Source organism: Geotrypetes seraphini, chromosome 1 (assembly GCF_902459505.1).
Source record: "Geotrypetes seraphini chromosome 1, aGeoSer1.1, whole genome shotgun sequence".
Taxonomy (NCBI): Eukaryota; Metazoa; Chordata; class Amphibia; order Gymnophiona; family Dermophiidae; genus Geotrypetes; species Geotrypetes seraphini.
This window is the reverse complement of record NC_047084.1, coordinates 114,808,812-114,824,475: the sequence shown is the minus strand read 5'-3', so window position 1 is coordinate 114,824,475 and position 15,664 is coordinate 114,808,812. Positions and strand designations below refer to the sequence as shown.

Sequence of the window (15,664 nt, the reverse complement as noted above, 5' to 3'; positions counted from 1 at the left end):
CTAACAGATCGCAATAGATACCTTCCATTCCCTCTTGGACATAACCCAACTGCTGCCCAAGCCTACCTTCTAATAGTTAGTGAACCTGTCCCTCAAACTAATTCAAATCTCTTTTTTTTTAACCCAGCATAGTAGTGAAACATAGAAAAATGAAGCCGATAAAAGATCATATGGCCCATCTAGACCATATGGCCCATACCATCTACTATTGCATCTTCTCCCTTACAAATACAACATATTTGTCCCAAGCTTTCTTGAATCCAGATACACTTTTAATCTCCAGTGGAAGGCTGTTCCAAGCACTCACCACCCTTTCCGTGAAAAAGTATTTTCCGAGGTTACTTCTGAATCTATTCCCTTTCACCTTTGTCCTATACCCCTTATTCCAGGGTTTCCTTTCAATTGAAAAAAGAGACTCTCCTCGTGTATTTATGCCATATAGGTATTAAAACAACTATCAATCTCCCCTCTCCCGTCTTTCCTCCAAAACAGTGGTTCTTAAGAGAATCTTGAAAGAACATATATCCCAGAATCACAGGGAGAACAAACTCAAAGACTTTTACCAACTGACTTTCCCACCAAAATTCAAACTGGTGACCAATGGACTGCCCTGTTCCCAATCAGGTCAGTGGACCCACTATTTACAAAGACAAACTGCAGACCTCACAGCATACCCTGAAGAAAGCCACAGCATGATGGCTGAAAAGTCTGTTTCTACCCGACAAGATGCAGCAACACCTGGAAACCTACAACAAGCACATGCCAGCTATAGAACCGTGCTGAGAGAAAATCCTTAAACTCAGACTTTTAGCAACTGATTTTCCAAAATTCATGACCAACTTTCCCACCAAAATTCAAATTGGTGACCACCAGACTAGCTCTGTTCCCAATCAGGTCAGTGAACCCACTATTTACAAAGAAACTGCAGACTTCACAGCATACCCTGAAGAAAGCCACAGCATGATGGCTAAGATATCTGTTTCAACCTGACAAGATGCAGCGAGACCTGCAAATCTGCAACAGGTGGTTCTTGACCATGTCCCTAATGAATATGCATGAGGCAGATCCATTATATGCAAATCTGTTTCATGCATATTCATTAGCGGTATCTTGAAAACCCAATTGGCTGGGGGTCCCCCAGGAAAGGTTTAAGAATCACTGCTTTGGAGACAATGTGGAAGTGGCGATATGACAGATGTTTAAATACCTACATGGCATAAATGCACATGAGGAGACTGTTTCAATTGAAAGGAAACCCTAGAATGAGGAGGCACAGGTTGTTCTACCATAAGGTCACTATGGCAGAAAGGGACATTTCAGTATAAATCATAACAGCACAAACCCTGAGCATGATCAAACACTAGTCAGTGGGGGGGAGAGGGGAAATCAAATGAGGAAAAAAGTATATATTTTTAGTGTCAGACAGCATTGACATAAGATCCAAAGACCACATAAATAATACAGCTTCTTATATCCCGCAATTTTTGACAGGGAATCATTGTGGCTCACAGCAAGAAAGAGTACATTTGTGATCTCAGATTAAAGTGAGCAGATTTAGCGTAGGTAGTTCAGAGTATGGGGCGTGATAAATGGGAGCGTTAGACTGCAGATAGCATTCGTAACTACAAGGGGAAGAGGTAGCCTAACATGTCTGCATAAGGGTCATTCTATAGTCCACCCAGTATGTGACCATTATACCTGGTTATGAGTGCTTGCTTGCCTCCAGCCATGTTGCATGCATCCTGGTGGAAGAGCTGCTGAAGTCCTAGAAAGTGCTTCAACATGTGGCTTCAGTGCCAGTAGGGGAGGAAGCCAGGCTGATAAAAAAGAAACTGAGCAAGGTGGGGAAGGCCAGTCTATACAAGGAGATAAACTGTCTGAGCATGCATTATTTCAAACCTTTCTCACAAAAGATCACTAACCAATCATGTAGCAGCCCTTTGGATCGACTCCATCCTATTTATATCTTTTGGAAGGTATGTCTTAAGAAAAGCAAACGGGGTCTCACCAGAGACTTAGACAACTGCACTATCGCCACCTTTTTCCTACAGGCCATTCCTCTCCCTATGCACCCAATCGTCCTCCTGGTTTTGACTAATGCTTTTTCCACCTTGAGATCAAATACAATCTCCTCCAAATTACGCTCTTCTTTCATAGACAGAAGTATTTTGCTTGTTCTCTTGGATTTTTGCAGCCCAAGTGCATGACCCTGTATTTTTTAGCATTAAATCTTAGTTGCCAATTTCTGGACCATTCTTCAAGTTTCACCAAATATGAGGGTTCTTTAAAGTTTCCGCACTTTCATATTTTTGTGGGAAGTGGGGTGGGAGAAGTGGTAAGAGGGCATGTTGTAGAATGTCACATGACTAGTCAGTCAGGCAAAACAGTGTGATTGTGTGGAAAAGTGATGCAATTTGTTTAAATTGAGATATTTAATAAATAGTGTTTAAAAAAATAAGTGCAGAAACTTTCTGAAGAACTTTCATTTACAAAATACATTTTATAAATAAAAAGGGAAATCCACAGAAGCCGCACATTTCTTTTTTTTACTTACAAAAAAAATGTCATCTTATTACTTTTTCTTTTTACTAACAAATTGAAATGTTTCAGCTGAAAGATTTAAATGGGTTGTAAAGAAAAAAAAGCCATGTTTCTTTACTGGGCTTCATGCCAGGTTCAATACTTTCTGCACCATCATCCAATGAAAATGAAAGCAAAACAAAGCCTGGAGCTATTACTGTAAATTACAGCTTTTTAAAAAGGCTTTGTTTATCAGGCTGAACAGTAGGCCTCAGAGCTTAGTTAGCAACTAGGTCTCCTCACTCCCACCAAATAAGCACACATATCTCATTATTTTCTACTATAATACCTAAGAAAACTTTGTTTAATATTAACAGCAATTCTACAAACTTATGTTGTATTTCAAAACAATTTCTGAACTCTTTAACCTTAGCAAATATGCACTTAAAATACCTATAGCAAAGGTGCATCTAAGGTCTTTTCTACGATAATAATAATAATAATAACTTTATTCTTCTATACTGCCACAATCTTGCGACTTCTAGGCGGTTTACAATCAAGAGTGCTGGACATTCAGCGAAATACAATAAGTAGATATTCAGAGGAAATACACAGATCAGAGACCTCAGGAGGCAATAGTATAGAAATACAATTTGATGAGCGAAAATGTAATATGTACATTTTAGTAGGTAATGTCCGACAGGACCTGTTGGGGATAAATAGCAACGTAAAGTTACGATAAGATGAAGATAACAGATTATATTTATAACAGTGCTGTAAGTTCAGGTGGAATAGGGAGGGGGAGGGAGAGGGAGAGCGGGTCAATTGTTTAGGTATTAGAAAATGTAAAAAGGTCCGTTATGTACTTGGGGGTCAGGCTGTATAGTACTTTGAAGCAGAGGCAGGCAAATTTAAACCTTACTCGGGCTTCCGTTTGTAGCCAGTGCAACTGCCGATAGTAGGGTGTCACGTGGTCGAATTTCTTCAGCCCGAAAATAAGTCTGACCGCAGCATTTTGCATTATTTGGAGACGTCTCATATTCTTTTGTGAGATTGCTAGATAGGCGATGTTGCAGTAGTCAAGCTGACTCAGTATGAGGGATTGCACTAGGATTCTGAATATTGACATATCGAAGTATGATTTAATCGTTCTGAGTTTCCAGAGAGTAAGGAAACCTTTTCTGAATAGGGAATCCACTTGTTCCTTCATTGTTAGGCATTGGTCTAGAATAACACCTAGTATTTTCATGGTGGGCTGAATAGGGTAGTTGAGTTTATTGATGCATAGTGGGGTTTTATTGTCAAGCGGGTGAGGGGAGATAACAAAGAATTTTGTTTTTTCTGGGTTGAGCTTGAAATCTGTCATCCATTGTTCCATCTCATTTATGGCATCGGATGTCTTGGGAATGGTTTCCGAGATGGAGTTGGCGAATGGGATGATGATTGTAAAGTCATCTGCGTAGCTGAATAGTTTTATTCCTAGTTGGGTTAGTTTCACACCTAATGAGGACATGTAGATATTGAAAAGCAGTGGGGAAAGCGGTGACCCTTGTGGCACTCCGTTGCTCCAGGTATCGGAGTGTTCGTTGTTAAAGCGTACCTGGTAAGAATGGGATGTGAGGAAGTCACGAAACCAGTTTAGTACCTCAGCTCTGATACCAATGGCGTCTAAGCATTGCATCATTTTCTCATGGTCTACCAAGTCGAATGCAGAGCTCATGTCGAATTGCATAATCAGGGCGTTAAGGCCCTTACTAAATAATAGGCGCAGATAGTCTAGGATTGCAGCGATTACTGTCTCCGTACTGAATAGGGTTCTAAAGCCGGATTGAGTTTCATGCAGGAGAGAGAATTGATTAAGGTAGTCCATTAGTTGGGTGTGTACTAGTCCTGCCATGATTTTTACAATGAATGGGATAGATGCTATTGGTCTGTAGTTTGTTATTAGCGCCGAGGATTCTTTTCTATTTTTTGGGATGGAGGTTATTATTATGTGGCCGTTGTTAGTGAGGAAAATCCCATTTTTTAGGTTGTTGGTTAGGTAGTGTAATAGTGATATTTTGAATTCTGGTGGTGCCGCTTTCATAATCTCCAGAGGGCATGTATCTAGGATGCAGCGAGATCTCATTCTGCAACTTCAAATGGTTCAAAGAATTCAAAGAAACAGTCAAATTGTCCTTTAAACCAGTGCTCTTCAACCACCGGTCCGTGGACCAGTGCCGGTCCACAGGGCCGGCACGTGCATCAGGCCCAAAACAGTATTCTTCAACCGCCAGTCCATGGTGTGATCGATGCGGCGTTATCTTTGAGCCAGCTCCCTCTTCCTCACAAATTCAGTGCACAAAGCCACGGGCAGCACCTCCTACGTGCATCCTGCACCTGGACTGGAAGTCTTGGCTTCCAGATGAGGCACGGGATGTGCAAGGAGTCGCTGCCTCCAGCTTTGTGCACTGCATCCGTGAGGAAGAGGGAACCGGCCGGAAGATAACACCGGGAGCAGCATAAAATGGCCAGGCGGGAGCTGGCCAGAAGGTAAGGCATAACATGGAGGGAGACAACAAAGGTAGGGGGGAATGATTTTATTTTTGAATTTAGTGATTGAATTATGTCAATTTTAAGAATTTACATCTGCTGTCAGTGTGCTTTGTGTAGTTTAATTTTGTGATTAATCATTATGCGTTGTTAATAAGATTATATTGTGTGTATCTATGAAAAATGAATGGAAAAAATAGTTTACAATTAGTACTATTATGGAGGCGGGGTCTGGGGTGGAGATTGGGTAGAGATGGGCGGGGTCTGGCCCACGACTTCGCCCAGTGTTCTTCAACCGCTGGTCCACAAAATAATTCTTTTATTTCAGCCGGTCCATAGGTGTAAAAAAGTTGATGTACACTGCTTTAAACCAAGTAAGAAATACTTGGGATAGGTTTTTGTACAGTTCACCATATCTTTACACACACATTTTTTAAGTTTGTAAAATTATATTTGTGTATCAAATTGATTTTACATACCTTAAGTAACGAAAAAAAACTTTCAGAAAACCACATTCAAATAAGTTACATAGAAGTGGTATGTCCGAGTCAGACCAAAAGTCTGTTGGCCTTAGCATCTCATCTTATACCACTTGCTCACTCCCATAAGTAGCTTTTTCCACCAAGAATTTGACTAAATTAAACCCTCTTTACACCGAACTATGCCATAACCCTAACCATATCCTCTGGCAACAAGTTTCACAGCTTAACTGTACAAGGTTTGTTTGTTTATTTAAAATATAACTTTTGCCAAACTTCTTAAAAATGTGATCTACCAGCTTCCTGGTATACGCTAACATCGGAAACTACTTGAAGAAGTTTTATTTTCTATTACTCTCCAAATAATTCCTCCACCATAACCAAGTAACCTGAAGACTTCAGCTTAGCACCGATTCCCTCCCCCACCTGAGCTTTTTTTTTTGAGCACTGTCATTTCAATGGCCAACTCTCCATGCAACGTTTGTTTTGTGTCCTCGGAGCCTCTCTCCCCCCCCCCCCTACATAAAGCTGTTTCTATACAAGAGTCCAGCGGCTGCCATTGAAGCTCTTTAATTGCAAGGAAGTTACCCGTCCAATACCATGAGCAAAGCCCTGGGGGCCTTCCTTCCCTCACCCCCACCCCCGTCTCTCGGCCGGGCCAGGCCGAGGCCTGCGCTGACACAGCAGGAATGACGGAAGCGAGGCTTAGGCCGGCCGCTCAGCCGGGCCCTAAAGGCAGCGGCGGCCATCGAGCGCCCCGGGGCAGCGAGCGCCGGCCTTCGGCCACCTTTCCTCTCGGGGTTGGGGGAAGGGGGGAACAGGGCCGCGGCCTACCGGCGAAACCCAGGCCCGGGCGCCCCCTGCCAACAGGAAGGGGCGAGGGAAGGCGGCGCCCCGGACACCCCCGGAACGCAAGGCCGCGGCGACCGGGCCCGCTCCGCCGTCGTCTCCCTCCCCCCCCGTTCCGCCACTTACTCCGTGCCCGAAGCCATGTCGGCCCCCTGCCGTCACCCAGAAGCGCCGCGCGGCCACACAGCTCCGATCCGTTGCTCCTCCTCCTCGTCGGCGGCGGGGCCCTGCGCTCTCTCCTCACCGACAGTCGCGGAAGAGAGAGGGAGGGGGGGGGCACGCGCTGCCTCGCTCACTACCGCCTTGCCGACTCACTCACACACACCGAGCGACGCCGCCACGCCCCCAGCGTCATCGGAAGCGGAGACGGGCGCTCAACCAATCGGAGAACCCAATAATAGGGAAACGCCGGCACGCTCGCGGCCGAGCGGCCGCTCGCTGATTGGTCCGGAGCTCTGCGGTGAGGCGGGGCATAGGGAGGCGACCAACTGGGCCGGCCAATGTAAACGTGAATGGTCATCCTGCCTAGTAACTCCGTTTTGGTTGGTTCGAGGACTCGGCGTAATTAAAGGGAAGAGGGGCGTGGAGTATGCAAATCCAGTAGGTGGGCGGAGTGGGGAGGGCTGGAAATCCAGCAGAGAGCTGCACTTGGCTGTAGAGTATTGGATTCAATCGCTGTCAATCAGATCCTTGGGAAATTGAGACTTGTCTCGTGCTCTAGCATGCGTCAAACTTTACTCACAGCAGCCTCTGGGGGTCTTTCAGGGACAAGTCATTTAATCCACCCCCCCACCCCCATTGCCCACCGGCACAGATAGGGAAAATGCTTTACTATCTGAATATAAAACCACTTAGGCGATAAGTAACGTAACCATTTATTTTTTTTCCTCAAAATGGGACAGAACCCCCCCCCCGACCTCTTCTCCCCAATACCTTTTTTTAAAATCCCAATGGCTAGCTCCTGTCCTGATGTGTTCCAGCAGCAGCAGCAACAAGATTTTCACACATCTGCCAGGTCCCGCACCACTCACTGAATGGCTGCCATCAGTTCTCACAGCAGCCATTCAGTGAGTGGCACGGGGCCAGGCAGGTGTGCCGCTCTGCCGCAAAACATCAGCACAGGAGGCAGCCGCCGGGATTTAAAAAAGGGTACGGGGGGGGGGCTGTATTCGCTAAGGTACTTGTTTCTTCAGCGGGCCCCTGAAAATGGGACATTTCAGCATCCCGAAGCTGTGCTTGGGGACACGGGACAGGCTACCTAAAAACAGGATGGTCCCATTCAAAACGGGATGTATGGTCACCTTAGTTTTTAAGTTTTTAAGTTTTTTTTTAAAGTTTATTAGGATTTTATATACCGCCTATCAAGGTTATCTAAGCGGTTTTTACAATCAGGTACTCAAGCATTTTCCCTATCTGTCCCGGTGGGCTCACAATCTATCTAGCGTACCTGGGGCTATGGAGGATTAAGTGACTTGCCCAGGGTCACAAGGAGCAGCGCGGGGTTTGAACCCACAACCCCAGGGTGCTGAGGCTGTAGATCCAACCACTGCGCCACACACTCCTCACTCCTTAGCTATAAGTGGTATATAAATAATACAAAATAATAGCCCTTAATGCTGTGAGACTGGGAATATTAATGTGAGACTAAGAAGTTGGATGACACTGTCCACACAGCAGAAGGACAGGGTTGAGGTTAACCACAGGAGACCCCCCCCCCCCCCCCCCAGTGCTTTGCCTAAACAGTATCAGCAAATAGAGCTTGCAGACAGGGTTTCTTTGACTCTTCCAACCAGACAGATGTTTCCCTGACCCCTACCCTCGATTTTAGTTTCAGAGAAATGGCCATGGAAGCCTGGAATGCCCTCCTGGAGATGGTGATGGAGGAAAAAAAGCACATTGGCACAATGATGGAGCTCAAAAAGGAGTACCGGTAACCCAGAGGTTCCCAAAAGGGCAGAGAATGCAATAGCAGGGACAAGTTTATAACTTGGTGCAACTCCTCTTTTGCTACTGTCCAACTCCAAATCCTACTGCTAGTAGGCTTAAACCTTTTTGTTTTGAATCTAAAGTACTGGTAAATATAGCTTATATTTACAAGTACAGTACTTTAAATCCAGATCAAAGAAAGCTTATATATCGCCACAATTGCTTCCAACTGTACACCCTAGTTACAATCTGAACCATCTTACTAAGTTCAGTAGATGGCCCAGATCAGTGCATAAGTATAAATGAAGTTCCAAAGAAAGCTGTCTTTTTTTATCTTTATTCATTTTAAAATCCAATATAAAGTGCAACAGATTAACAAGCAATTAGTATAATAAACAGCACTCACAACAAGCAAATGGTATCGAAGTACAAAACAGCCCCCTCCCGGACCCTCCCCCCCTAGATGTGTACAACACTCCTACAGGAAAAAAAAGGGAAATAGTAATAATTAACTCTTACAAAAGTTTGTTAATGGACCCCAAATCTCTTAAATTTACTATAGTGTCCCAATTGTAACAAATTCATATGTTCAAACTTAAAAATTTGGCATAAGGTTTCCCACCAAAAATTATAATTTAAGTTATCCCAAGTTTTCGTGATAAGCTGCATAGCAACTCCTGTCATGATAAGAAGTAATTTATTCTTATTTGCATTGATTGGACTCTTGGGCATTAATAATGTTCCAAACAACACTATATCATATGATAATGGAACTTCCAAAATCATATCAAGGGACAATTGATGATCCAGTGTCCCTATTTCAAGATGACAGTGCCAGCATCTATTAGACTTAGAACTATCTAACTTTTGCAAATGAACAGGGGTCCAGAAAATTCTATAACAGAAATAATCAAGTCTACCTCATAGATGCTGACGCTGTACATCTCATCCTCCAAGACCAAATCCGTGGCCACTGAGTAGCAGAAATCTGCTGCTTAATCTCAATGCTCCAAATGTCTTTTAGACTAGTTTTAGTTTTTTTGTTTAACAAATCTGCCCTAACAAATCTGTCTGGAAGCATAGGCCCGGCAAGCTATACCGAGTTTTTAATAAAATTGTTTTTATTGATTTTATATGAACGTTGAATAAAAATACATATACTTTGTGGTCATGTTCAGTCAGAAAGATATTGCAATGAGTTAACATTCATTATGAAAATACATAAGTGCTGTATATGTCAAAGTACAGCAAAAACACAACAATAACAAATAGCAAGAAGGGGAAAGAGAAATTGCCAGTCATGATCACATTACCGTAACTACATCCTGTCTCTGAAAGAAGTGAGTGAACCAATAGCTTATAGTGACATTAAAGGGATTCACAATAATCTAGTGCAGCACCCCATGTTTTAAGATATTTAGCATAACAGCCTTGTTTTTCGGCATAGGCCTTTTCAAATTTGGCAATTTGACATATCTGAGACCACCATAACTGAAATGAAAGATTACCACTATTTTTCCAATTACATAAAATAGTTTTTATAGTGACTAGCAGTAAACATCTCAACAGTGTCCCAGGCCCAGTATCTATAGGTGTATGCAAACCATGCTTGCCATATATCACAATTGCAAGTGTTATGTTTTCACCTATACCAGTCATCAAGCATATAGTCTCCCACACTTTTAGCCAATATGTTTTGATGGGTGGACATGTAAAAATCATGTGGTCCAACGTACCAACTGCCGACTGGCATGACCAGCATTTGTTTGTTGTCGAATTAGGTAGTTTGCTGAGTTTATATGGTGTCCAAAAGGCTCGATTCATGAGAAAATATGCTGATTGGATTATACTAGCAGAATGAAGCGAATGTGTGCATTCATGCCAAATTTCCTGCCACTCTTGTGAGTTAATTTCCATACCTATATCATGAACCCAAACATCTCGTAAAGCTGAGGAGCATTGGAACTTGGCGTCTATTAGATAATGATACCAGAATGCTGCTTTGCCTTTCTTCTTGGATTCAACTACTCGATTCAAGATCATTAGAGTGGGTTGATAGTCTTTCACTAATTGAATGTTGATAGTCGCCTTGATAGAATGACAAAGTTGTATCCACTTGTATTGTTGAGATGCTGGTAATTTAAATTTCTCTTGCAAAGTGTGGAAAGGTACCCACTTACCGGCGGAAAGAAGTTGATGAAGGTAATGTATACCATTGTTCTGCCATATGGGCCAAATAACAGGTTTCCCTTGAATTAATATTTTATCGTTACTCCAGAGATAGATATGAGAGGAGTCTGTCCATTTATTATCAGCAAGGTCATCAGCTGTATGTAGAGCTAGCTTGGTTGAATGAGAGGGTTCTCTATCACCGTCAGTGTTCTTTACTTTCAAAAGCATAGCCGAGCGGAGATCTGTGATGCCTAGAGATGCTTTTTCCAAGGGAGATGAGATATTTCCGCACGGATCTTGCTGTTCAGATAACCAAGCCGTACTTCTTCTCAGGATGAATGCGGTATGGTATTCAAAGAAGCTAGGGAATTTAACTCCACCCTCAGATATTTCTCCTTTTAATTTCTTCAATCCAATTCTCGGAGTAGAATTATTCCAAAGAAACTTAGATAGGTGAGATTCAATTTTTGCATATATATGTTTAGGTAAATACATGGGCAACATACTCAATATGTAATTCACAACTGGGGTCACCATCATCTTGATAGTAGATAATCGTCCCCACCAGGTGAGGCGTAATGGAGACCATTTGTTAGTGAGAGATTGAATGGAGTCCATTAAGTATTTGATGTTATGATGCACGGTATCTTCCAAGGATTTGCCAAAAAATACGCCCAGGTATTTAATTTTCTCAGTGGACCATTTTAAGCCCAAATCAGTGATATCTGCTTTCACTTCAGGACAATTAAGGGCAAGTATTTCCGTCTTATTCAAGTTCAATTTGTAGCCAGATACTTGAGCGTATGACGAAATTACCTCTAATACTTGTTTAAGCGATGCAGGAGTTACATATAACAGGACATCGTCCGCGTATGCAGACAGTTTAAATTCGTCTGTACCGTATTTGACTCCCCTAATACCTGGATGTGATCTGATCGCTATTAATAATGGCTCTAGTGCAATGTTGAAAAGCAATGGTGATAGCGGGCATCCCTGTCTGGTCCCTCTGGTGGGCTTAAACTCGTTTGAATATAGGCCATTAATATATATTTTGGTGACCGGATTGGAGTAGAGAACTTTTACCAATGACAAGAACTCAGATGAGAAGCCAAACCATTTCATTGTTGAAAAAAGAAAATCCCATTCGATGCGGTCAAATGCCTTTTCAGCGTCTAGGCCCATAGCGACCAATTCACATTTATTATGATTAGCATAATCTATATGTGCAAACAAACCCGTGTTATCAGCAGCCAGACGGCCAGCCATAAATCCATTCTGATCAGGTGAGATAATATGAGGCAGCACAAGTTGAAGTCTCATCGCTAGAGTTTTAGCATATAATTTGGCGTCGATGTTTATTAGTGACAAAGGTCTATAATTTTGCACTAACAAATTATCTTTGTCTGGTTTAGGGAGCACTATTGTTGTAGCTTCAGTGAACGTTCCCGCAATATCTCCAGAGTCCATAAGGTACCGGTAAAAAGACAACAGTTTAGGTAGCAACAGATCCTGAAAGGTCTGGTAGAATTCTGATGTTAGGCCATCCGGACCTGGAGATTTGGCTTTAGCCATTGATGTTAGTGCCAAAGCTAACTCTTCTTGTGAAATCGGATTGTTTAGAAGTAGGTTATCATTATCTGTCAATGTAGGTCTTGAGAGGTTATTTAAAAAAGCCTCTATATCTACATCTGTGTCTAATGTAGATGTGTAGAGCAGTCTATAAAAATGTTGAAACTGGCTCAAAATAACAGACGGGTCGGTTGTAATAGAGTTGTCTAAACATTTTATAGCTGATATGTTGGTTTTGTCATTTTTACCCTTTAGATATTTAGCTAGGCTGCGGCTACACATATTGGATTCTATATAATAATTAGCATTTTGTGAAAATATTTGTTTAGCAGCATTGTTGCTAAGAGCAAGATTATATTTGTATTTCAGGGCTTGCAATTGTCTGAGTATTTGCATATCAGAAGTATGGGAGCTGTGTTCCTTCTCAAGATATTTTATTTCGTTTTCCATTAGAATCAGGTCTGCCGATGCTGTCTTTTTTTTATGAGCCGCATAGGATATTATGATACCTCTTATGTACGCCTTAAAAGCGTCCCACAGTGTTTTCCAATTAGTGTCCTCTGGAAGATTGAATTCAAAGTAGTCCCGTATAGCACTTTCTATGTGTGGTTTGAATTCAGGGTCTTGCAATAGGATATTATTAAATCTCCAGTGGCTCCTAATAACCGGTGATCCTATTGCATTGAATTTTAACAGTACTGGAGCATGATCAGATAGCGTGATCGCCTTGATTGAAGAGGAGTGTATGTGTCGCACCAGTGGTGGCGTAATCAGGAAATAATCGATGCGAGAATATGAATTGTGTGGACTGGAAAAAAAAGTATACTCACGATCAGACAAGTGCAGCAGTCTCCAGGGGTCCGTGAGCTGGAATTGAGTAATTAGCTCCTGTAATTGGGACCACATTTTAGACTTTTTGAAAGCACAGGAGGATTGTCTATCCACATCAGGATTACTTATTAAATTGAAGTCACCTCCTATTATGCATGGGATATCTATGTATTTGTACAGCTGTTCAGCTATGGAAGGATAGAAATTTAAATCTTCAATATTGGGACCATATATATTCATTATCATCATTTGAAAACCTCCTATGTCAATAACCACAATAACCCATCTGCCTTTGTCATCATGGGCCTGTGACAATATTTTGATCTCAGATTTATTGCGTATGAAAATGAGTACCCCATTTTTCTTATCTGAGGATGGAGAAGATATACTAGGAAAGGCCCATGGGATATGTAGTCTGTCAGAGTCAGTAGCATTTAAATGCGTCTCTTGAAGTAAGATGACATCTGCCTGCAGTTCATTTAGGTATGTCAGAATTTTTCTTTGCTTGACAGGATTATTAATACCTTTTACATTCAGTGTCACACAAGTCAAAGGCATATCAGATAGCTATAAAGATTCAGTAACATGTGCATGAGTGATGTAGTTAGTAGTATGAGTGAAAGCATGTTGTAAGTAAAATTGCGTTTATGACCAGACTGACAATGTGATAGTGCATAAAATCTAAAACATAACAACAACAATAACAGAAGTGGAACACGGGTAAGCAAGACCACAGGCAGAGTAAGTCTGCGCTACCCAGTATGAGATAATATAATATCAACTGACCTAATAGGTTATAACAGGCACTCACAACAGCATAGATTTAGATAACAGCATATCATATGAAGTCACAGTAGCTATAGCACAACCTGTAACTGTGCAGCAGGGTGAATTTCAGGTATTATCTATGGAGGTTGGTGATATTTTCTCCAGATAGTCTGCAAGCTCCAAAGGGCGTACAAAGTCTTTTGTACAGTTGTTATAAGTGACACGCATCTTGGCAGGGTATATCATACCAAATTTTGCACCCAAGGACTTGAGTTTCGGACGATATTCCAGGAGTAACTTACGGTTTTTAGCCGTCTGCTTGCTGAGATCGGGTACAAACATTAAATTGCGGCCCTCATATTTTATGGGAGTACGCAGTCGTGCCTGCTGCATGATAGTAAGAACTTGATTGTACCTGAGGAGCTTGACCACCACTGCCCTTGGGTATTTGTCGTTTAGGTTTTGTTGTGCTGGTACTCTGTGAGCCCTCTCGATTTCCAACGGTTGTGTGAACTCCACCTCAAGCAATTTGGGTAGTAAATCCGTTAAAAATTGGATCATATCGCGGCCTTCCCGCGATTCCGGGAGTCCAAGGATCCGGAAATTACTCCTCCGGGCACGATTATTTGCATCCTCCAGATCTGATTCTAAACGATCAATTCTTTTTACTTGTTTCATCAAGGTGGAAATATTCTCCGTGTTGACTTTGGTTTTAATTTCCGTTGTCTCCATTCTGTGATTCAAATCAGAGAGTTCAGCCCGGAACGTTGAGAGCTCCGTTTTAATGTCGGCCATCATGGAGCGCATGGCGCGGATCTCCTCTAAGATGGTGCAGGCCGTCTCGTCATCTACTTTTGGAGCCGTTTTGCTCGGGGATACCGGATCTGTATTGCGCCGTTTACCAGTTTTGGTGGTTGCCATGATATTTAGGCAAGTGCTTCGTTAGTTTTGAGCGATCGAAAAGCTGATCAGCCAGTTTGATTCGGGACTTTCGTTTGAGTCACGCTGGAGCACAGATCCTAAGCAGCCATGCCGTGTAGCGCTCGCTAGCGCCCCTATACCGAGTTTTTAAATTTTGCCAATCAGGAAACCCCTTCTGAATGGCCTGCTTCAACTGCAACCATTTGTATGCTTGGGATTTTGAAATATCGAATGAATGTTGCAGTTGTGAAAAATCAAGCAACTTCCCATTTGATAACACCTCATCTAACGTGCGTATATCTGCTGCAACCAATGCTTCCAGAGGATCTTAGACTCGCCAATTTGAATCTTGGAGTTCAACCATAAGGACTGACATGTGGATTGATGAATCTGAATAGGTGTTTAGGTTGTTGATAAATTTTAATGTTTGCCATGTGGAAAATAAAATTCTATTGTCCTTATAAATCCTAGGTAACTTTATACTCAAAATATGACACAATTGCAATGGGGATAGGAGTTGCCACTCTAATATTAACCAATCTGGAAGATGTTCCAATACATCAGGAAGGATCCAATGCATATCCTGCCGTATAATAAAAGCTTGATTGTATCTATAGAAATTTTGAAAATTTACCCCACCCACCGCAATTGGTTTTTGTAGAGATTATACAGCAATTCTAGCCTTTTTGCCCAGCCAAATAAATTTTGTGAGAATACTATAACTTTTTATAAAAGGACCCTTGAAAATAATTTTTACAGTTTGGACTCTCCCCCACCAATAAAGATGTAGTGGGTTCCAATGCTCACACATTTCTTTGACTTTCAGCAATAAAGATTTTTAATTTACTGTCATTGTGTCCTCCAGTGTTTTCTGTATCGTAATACCTAAATATTTTATACCCTCTTCCTTCCAAAGGAAAGGGAATGGGTCAAATAATCCTTTTATGCAGTGCACATTTAACGGAAGAACCTCCGATTTGCTCTAATTTATTTTGTACCCAGAAAATTTGCCAGATCGGTCAATCAATTCCAGTAAATGCGGGATGGATGTTTCAGGATTCTTCAAATGAAGCAAAATATCATCTGCATAGGCAGAG

At 42.0% G+C, this 15,664-nt stretch overlaps 1 protein-coding gene across 1 annotated transcript in view; it reads right to left on the bottom strand.

The window, feature by feature from the left end:
- Positions 1-6,740, bottom strand: part of VCP (valosin containing protein) — a 130,486-nt gene extending 123,746 nt beyond the window's left edge. Inside the window, exon 1 of the mRNA XM_033936365.1 lies at positions 6,507-6,740. Within this exon, the coding sequence (XP_033792256.1) occupies positions 6,507-6,523 (17 nt within the window). The 5' untranslated portion in view covers positions 6,524-6,740. The remainder of the gene's footprint in view (positions 1-6,506) is intronic.
- Positions 6,741-15,664: the final 8,924 nt, after the last annotated feature.